This window comes from Pecten maximus, chromosome 1 (genome assembly GCF_902652985.1).
Source record: "Pecten maximus chromosome 1, xPecMax1.1, whole genome shotgun sequence".
Classification (NCBI taxonomy): domain Eukaryota; kingdom Metazoa; phylum Mollusca; class Bivalvia; order Pectinida; family Pectinidae; genus Pecten; species Pecten maximus.
Window position 1 is genome coordinate 41,446,979 of NC_047015.1, and position 8,482 is coordinate 41,455,460.

The 8,482-nt window shown below is 35.2% G+C and overlaps 1 protein-coding gene across 1 annotated transcript; it reads right to left on the bottom strand.

Moving 5' to 3' along the window:
• Window positions 1–829: 829 nt before the first annotated feature.
• LOC117334009 lies at window positions 830–8,202 on the bottom strand. Its single transcript, XM_033893431.1, has 3 exons — window positions 7,846–8,202; window positions 2,818–2,993; window positions 830–2,109 (listed from the first exon to the last, which is right to left on the bottom strand). Exons 1-3 carry the CDS (start codon window positions 7,928–7,930, stop codon window positions 1,867–1,869), a joined length of 504 nt encoding a protein of 167 aa, XP_033749322.1. The 5' UTR covers window positions 7,931–8,202; the 3' UTR covers window positions 830–1,866.
• Window positions 8,203–8,482: the final 280 nt, after the last annotated feature.

The following is an 8,482-nucleotide window of genomic DNA, read 5'->3' on the forward strand; positions in this document are numbered from 1 at the left end:
TGTTCCTTTTTTCAAATGATATTTTACCATCGAGCGTAACAATCCTTATCTACTAAAATACAAATTATACACTTTCCGGTACAGTTTCTTCCTTTTCAGTCGGGACGCTATCCTACTAAAGCCGTGGAGAAAGAAAAGTCAACATTTTACATGCAAAGCTGGGGTATAATACAATTATATTGTCATCCTTTACATTATGATATTTGTATAACATATCTCGATAGACATTCTCATTGTAGTATAGTGTTTATGTGACCATCACTTCTGTTTTGTATGCCCCGTATTTGATCCAAATACGAAATATTCCTCTATTATAATTTATCTACACCTGTATGTTAATTGTCTCTGACACAAAATTACACGGGGAATGAAAATCTGTCCTTAGATAGGAATACCATAATTTTAGAACCGTCAAAAACTACAGAACATTGGGCGAAACGTTCAGCAAATGTGTTGTATACAAAGCGACCTACCGTCAGGTAAATATGCTGTTGTAGATTTTTTTTCTCTTCCCATAGTGTACAAAACATATAATGTATAGCACGGTTGTGTCTATAACGTCTTAATCATTACATTGTCATGACAACTATTTACAGAAAAAAATAATCTGATACCTTGATGGAGCTGGAACAGAGAAGGTTAGTATGTCCCATGGATATTGATAAGATGATCTGACTGACCTTTGACGTAGGAAGTCATCTCTATTGTTCACATATGTCATGTATATAAAGTATATAAAGATGTATTGAGTCGGTCACATTATTGTTAGGTATTTATTGAGAAGAGGGATTTATTATAACATGAAATAACGTGTCACCAACCGTCTTGCTTGAACTTTTGGAAGCATCTTTATTTAATGAAATGTGTTAAAAACAAAACCATATCAGCACAGTTCAATGCTAAGTAAAGATGGATGATTATATTTTACATCCGTAAAGGAATTTATGAAATAATAACTCAAAACGAATTATTATTTTCGTATGCATTATGTGCAAAGGAATGTATTGTTTTGACATTAGTATAACAATATAATGGCTGCTATATGTAGATATGCTTTAATACATCTGCTTTAGATATAAGATGAAACGAGGTAAATTGTTAGCAAGTTAAGATTTCATTGTTGAGCCATGTATGTAAACGATCGCGTAAACACAGGTCATCATACACTATTGTGTATGTTCTAACTGTTGATTCTTCTGACCACCAGCCTCTCATTTGTTTTTCAGTGAAGTAGCCACCAGCTACTACAAGGTACCCCGTCTCAAAATGAGATCATCTCATCTATCATTATCATCTTTTTTGTGAGATTTGCCTCCTGATCAACATGTACTTGCTTATTTCCCTTCTGTTCTAATACTTGTAAAAGGTTTATAATGCGTTACTGAAGTCATTACACATAATTTTTTAATGTACATGTATATTTGAATTATAGAGGGGCATCGATAAGCTGTGATAACTATCGTCCTGCTCCTTTTTTTTTTATATTAATCATTAAATAAATTAATGTTTAGATTCAAACGAATGTCTAAGTATGTCGTACTTGAGTACTGGTCTATAATGTATGTACTTGTTTGAAATAAAATGTCTATCATTTAAACATGTATGTTTTGTTTAATGCTAAAATATAACCCTGATAAGCGACAGGAGACACTGATATATGTACTTAACGAACTCTCTGTAAATAATAATTTGATAATTTCAGTCAATATCGATAAGCACATCCTTGCGTCTAGACTTCAGTGTAACTGTATAATGTACAACACGTCGGCATCAGCTGCCTCTGTACTTTGTCCTTCAATATACATATGTGTATATATAGTTCGAATATAACTACACATTTCCTGTTTCAATCAAGAAATGTATTTCTTATCTGAAGAAAGAATGGCTAAGTGACATTGAAATAAATACAATAGTAGACAGTTGCACATTGGATAAAGAGTTCGGGAATGAAGCCGAGCCTCTTTCTGAGTTACACAGCGAGTTGGAACAGCACGAGAAACACTGCATCCTCTCGTAGCTCTCGTTGATACGGCGACAGTTGGGGCGACAGTGTTTCTGGCACCCGCGAGCATACGTGACGTCACCGGACACTGTTTCATACTTAATTACCTGTAAACACAACAGTGAAATACTAGAAAAAAAGTCAAAGGATTAGTATCTGCGTCATCATAAAGTATTTATTAAATCGCCAACGTAAACTGATATCTGCCGGTAGATGTAAACACAAGCATTTTTAGAAGTGTGCAAAATGATATAAAATCCAGCCAATGGTTTCGGTTATATGATATTATATACATCGCTTTTTTAATTATTTGCTTAAAACTGGTATTCATTGTGATCATATCAATCTTTTTTAGTTTTTTTAAAAAATTATTGATCGACAGGAAATATCTATAAATACATGTCTTTAAATATGATCATTTACACAATTTAGAAATTAACAATACCGATATTGAAGGAGCTAAAGACTTCAGACTTTAGCTTAAAACTAGTGTTCCTATTGTGTGATATAGACACACATAACGGCGTGGTTATTTTGTGAGATATTTATTATGTATGTGATCCACATGAACTAATTGTATTCTCCTGAAACATGCATTCTTTTGTATTATTTTGTATTATTTTGCCAAGATTAACAAACAGCTAAACAAATATTACATGTCAACAGCAATGTCCATGGTTAGCCATGACACATCCTATAATACATCTGTTAAACTGGCAAGGGAAGTGATGATAGACTTGTAAAACATCACTAAGGTGAAATGTGAAAAAAGTAAGGATGACTACCGTTAAATAAAGACTGAAGCTGACACTCACGGCACAGAAGGCTTGATCCAGACGACAGACAGTGGTGGTTACTCCGGAGAGGTCGTACATGTCGCGACAGTTAGCAGTTTGGTTACATGTCCAACAGCGTAGGAGTTCCGCACTTACTTTAACTGCAGGGTCGATGGAAAGTTCATCCGACACATCCATTCCCGTCGTCAGCACACCTGTGAAATACGTCAATGCTACTTTTAAAATTTGTAATGATCATTTCCTGGTTGAACACGGATTCATTGCATCAGAGCGAGGACAGTTTGGATCGGTAAGAATGTTTTAGTTGCAAGTATTATTTGGCTCAATAATATACAGTTCAGAGTGGAGAAAATAATTCCGATTAGGATGATCTATGGCTTGCTAAAATCACCGCATGAAACATAAATGAGATTTTCGTTTTTACTTAAGAATAATGAAAATAAAAATAAAATGGTTTGAATGTACTGAGAGTTCGGTATTTCAGTGTCTGAGCGAACAATCAAACTGTGTTTTCATCAGATGTACTAAAAAGAAAGAACGAAAACAAAATACAATACAGTCATAATTAAGGTTACCAAGAAAAAAAACAGTGTCATCGAGTATGATAATTCCCGAGGAGTTTTCTATCATTTCTATTTCTTTTTGACATGTGGCTCTGAATAAACGGGATATTTTGATTGAACATAACTTAGACCATCATTGTTGCCGAGGGCTTCCCATTTAGTGACTTTGAATGCTACCACCCCTTAACAACAAACGGGTAATCTAAACTATCATAGTCTATTGCACCCTATTACGGGCGTATTATCATGATTTGGTAACACATGATTTACTCACGCTCCGATTGTGACAAAGGTATCCACATATCTCTATACACAAAACAATAACAAACAAAATGCTGATGAGTGACTATTTGGCTAATTTGTGTCCTCCTACATGTTTTACATGATCTGGTATGCTTCTCTTGTCCCCTATGTTTATAGGGTAATGGATGAGTCAATCATACTATCTGCTGTGTCTCGCTGAATGTTGAAATCTGTTGTGTCTCACTGAATGTTAAAATCTGTGGTGTATCACTGAATGTTAAAATCTGTTGTGTCTCACTGAATGTTACAATCTGTGGTGTATCACTGAATGATAAAATTTGTTGTGTCTCACTGAATGTTAAAATCTGTGGTGTATCACTGAATGTTAAAATCTGTGGTGTATAACTGAATGTTAAAATCTGTTGTGTCTCATTGAATGTTAAAATCTGTGGTGTATAACTGAATGTTAAAATCTGTTGTGTCTCACTGAATGTTAAAATCTGTGGTGTATCACTGAATGTTAAAATCTGTGGTGTATAACTGAATGTTAAAATCTGTGGTGTATCACTGAACGTTAAAACCTGTTGTGTCTCATTTTATGTTAAAATCTGTTGTGTCTCATTGAACGTTAAAATCTGTTGTGTCTCACGGAATGTTAAACTATGTTGTGTCTCACTGAATGTTAAAATATGTTGTGTCTCACTGAATGTTAAAATATGTTGTCTCACTGAATGTTAAAATCTGTTGTGTCTCACTGAACGTTAAAATCTGTTGTGTCTCAATGAATGTTAAAATCTGTGGTTTATCACTGAACATTAAAATCTTTTGTGTCTCATCGAATGTTAAGATATATTTTGTCTCACTGAATGTTAAAATCTGTTGTGTCTCACTGAACGTTAAAATCTGTTGTGTCTCACTGAAGGTAAAAATCTGTGGTGTATCACTGAACGTTAAATATGTTGTGTCTCACTTAATGTTAAAATATGTTGTGTCTCACTGAATGCTAAAATATGTTGTGTCTCACTGAATGTTAAAATCTGTGGTGTATCACTGAATGTTAAAATCTGTGGTGTCTCATCGAATGTTAAAATATGTTGTGTCTCACTGAATGTTAAAATATGTTGTGTCTCACTAAATGTTAAAATCTGCCGTGTCTCACTGAATGTTAAAATATGTTGTTTCTCACTGAATGTTAAAAAATCTGTTGTGTCTCACTGAATGTTAAAATCTGTTGTGTCTCACGTAATGTTAAAATCTGTTGTGTCTCGCTGAATGTTATAATATGTTGTGTCTCAATGAACGTTAAAATCTGTGGTGTATCACAGAATGTTAAAATCTGTTTTGTATCACTGAATATTAAAATCTGTTGTGTCTCATCGAATGTTAAAATATATTGTGTCTCACTGAATGTTAAAAAATCTGTTGCGTCTCACTGAATGTTAAAATATGTTGTGTCTCACTGAATGTAAAAAAATCTGTTGTGTCTCACTGAATGTTAAAATCTGTTGTGTCTCACTGAATGTTAAAATATGTTGTGTCTCACTGAATGTTAAGATCTGTGGTGTATCACTGAATGTTAAAATCTGTTGTGTCTCACTGAATGTTAAAATTTGCTGTGTCTCACTGAATGTTGAAATCTGATGTGTCTCAATGAATATTAAAATCTGTTGTGTCTCACTGAATGTTAAGATCTGTGGTGTATCACTGAATGTTAAAATCTGTTGTGTCTCACTGAATGTTAAAAAATCTGTTGTGTCTCACTGAATGTTGAAATCTGATGTGTCTCAATGAATATTAAAATCTGTTGTGTCTCAATGAATGTTAAAATCTGTGGTGTCTCACTGAATGTTAAAATCTGTTGTGTCTCGCTGAATGTTAAAATCTGTTGTGTCTCACTGAATGTTAAAATCTGTGGTGTATCACTGAACGTTAAGATCTGTGGTGCATGACTGAATGTTAAAATCTGTTGTGTCTCACTGAATGTTAAAATCTGTTGTGTCTCACTGAATGTTAAAATCTGTGGTGTATCACTGAACGTTAAAATCTGTTGTGTCTCACTGAATGTTAAGATCTGTTGTGTATCACTGAATGTTAAAATCTGTTGTGTCTCACTGAATGTTAAAATCTGTTGTGTCTCACTGAATGTTAAGATCTGTGGTGTATCACTGAATGTTAAAATATGTTGTGTCTCACTGAATGTTAAAATATGTTGTGTCTCACCGAATGTTAAAATCTGTGGTGTATCACTGAATGTTAAAATATGTTGTGTCTCGCTGAATGTTAAGATATGTGGTGTATCACTGAATGTTAAAATCTGTGGTGTCTCACTGAATGGGGTTATATGGCCGAACAAATTACAGACATTATATCGAGACTGGCGTCACAGTAACACGCCAGGAAATACGTCAAGGACTTCACAGCTTGTAATGTCATTATTACTACATTAGCAGTATTGTCATCAACGACTACATATACCCTCATATCGATTTCATTGAACCCTTTATTAATACAATAAATTAATTTAGAAATAAATATAGAAATACCAGCAATGACGATGTTATTACTGAATGAATCTGTTTACCAACATAAAAAAGACACAGTGTACGGTCTATGTTGTGAAGGTCATTCCTGCGACAGTAGAACAACTACATCATTATGATCTAGGGCAATCAGAAAGCCATAGTTCATATCAGCAATGCGATATCATTAGAATCGCTAGTTTGCTTGGTTTTATCCGTTTTACAATCCTGATGTGAATTTGACCACAACATGAGTTTCTAGTTTCTCTTGCAATTTTGAGTAAATATAATTGATTGTTCAGGAATGTGAAGATGTGATTTACTTCCATAGCACATTTGTTTTATTTGAGTCTGCATGTTTCTTCTTCTTATGGTAACTCCCTTCCGTCAATAATGACGATTTCATGTATATATATTTCATCAATACATATTTATCTTAATGTTGATGTTCAGTGCAACATATGAAAACGATACTGTTATATTATAAATGTCTCTTTAATACTGGCTTCTGTCTTTGATATCTACACTCGCTAATGTTGATATTACCGATTTGTTGGTCTTTTAACACCCACACAACTCACTGTTTTAGAGAAAGCACAGATTTTCGTCCTATTGAATTTGGCTTTGTATTGATGTTGTGAAGATCGCCAGACAACAAAGAAACGACAGCATCAATTATTCATAAAAAAACACACTAGCTTGTAGACTTAAGCCGGAGTCACGTGATGGCAAAACACGAACGGTTTTAGTTCTCCAGTATAACAGGATGTCACAAAATGGCAAATGTTACAAAGACTGGGCATTAATATTTGATAAAAACAATTATTCAGAACAAACAAATATTACTTAACCTTCGACTGATGTTTTGCATAAATTTTTCATTAAAAACTTCACACCTACTGATGTCACGGATGACTACATACCTACTGATGTCACGGATGACTACACACCTACTGATGTCACGGATGACTACACACCAACTGAAGTCACGGATGACTACACACCAACTGAAGTCACGGATGACTACACACCTACTGATGTCACGGATGACTACACACCAACTGAAGTCACGGATGACTACACACCTACTGATGTCACGGATGACTACACACCTACTGATGTCACGAATGACTACACACCAACTGAAGTCACGGATGACTACACACAAACTGGTGTCACGAATGACTACACACCAACTGATGTCACGAATGACTACACACCAACTGATGTCACGGATGACTACATACCTACTGATGTCACGGATGACTACATACCTACTGATGTCACGGATGACTACACACCAACTGATGTCACGGATGACTACATACCTACTGATGTCACAGATGACTACATACCTACTGATGTCACGGATGACTACATACCTACTGATGTCACGGATGACTACACACCTACTGATGTCACGGATGACTACATACCTACTGATGTCACGGATGACTACATACCTACTGATGTCACGGATGACTACACACCTACTGATGTCAGGAATTACTACACACCAACTGATGCACGAATGAGTACACACCTACTGATGTCACGAATGACTTCACACCAAATGATGTCACGAATGACTTCACACCAACTGATGTCACGAATGACTACACACCTACTGATGTCACGGTTGACCACCTGATTTGATAAATTACTACAGAAATATTGAGATTAATTCAGTTGAATATTACGTCAGTAAGAGTCATACATACCTGACATCCCGAGGAACAGATACATGACATTACACACATCAATGGCTGTAGGCGTTGGCCCTCCGTGTACGACAAACCTCCTCATCTTTATCTAATTATATTTGTAAAAGTCCACACAACTTCTACATGCTGATCATATAGCTACGATCATTAATGATGTTGAAGTATAAATAAAAATGAAGTATGTTTTTGTCGTTATAAAGTTGTCAAACGATCCACTTCAGTAGAATGTCTTCTGAAGAGAACATTCATCAATTGCAAACAAAAACACAAGTTCCTCCGTGGGGAAAGTGACGATTGCTGGTTCTGATGATGTATTGGTCGACCGTTAGTCGACACGGCTAGCTCTAGTATGGCTAACGAGAGCACATCGTATCCATTCTCACGAACACCTTTGTGTGACTGAAATAGTCATAGCAACGAGTAATTCTATACAACAAAGCGTGTAATCCTTCTATTATCATGGAAAAGTAAATCCTACATTGGAGTTAATTATTACCCTGTATACAAAGGAGATTCTTAGCCACAAATGCTGTACGCTTATAACCCTGTAACAAAGGAGAATCGTAGTTACCATACACAATACTGTACGCTTATTACCGTGTTACAAATGAGAATCGTAGTTACCATACACAAT

Bases quoted from the DNA above. Each gene is read 5' to 3' on its own strand.
- LOC117334009 (XM_033893431.1), bottom strand. From the start codon at position 7,930: ATGAGGAGGTTTGTCGTACACGGAGGGCCAACGCCTACAGCCATTGAT. The intron at 2,994-7,845 runs GTATGTATGACT...CGTATTTCACAG, and splicing joins TCTGTTCCTCGGGATGTCAG to GTGTGCTGACGACGGGAATG. The intron at 2,110-2,817 runs GTGAGTGTCAGC...TTGTGTTTACAG, and splicing joins TGGATCAAGCCTTCTGTGCC to GTAATTAAGTATGAAACAGT.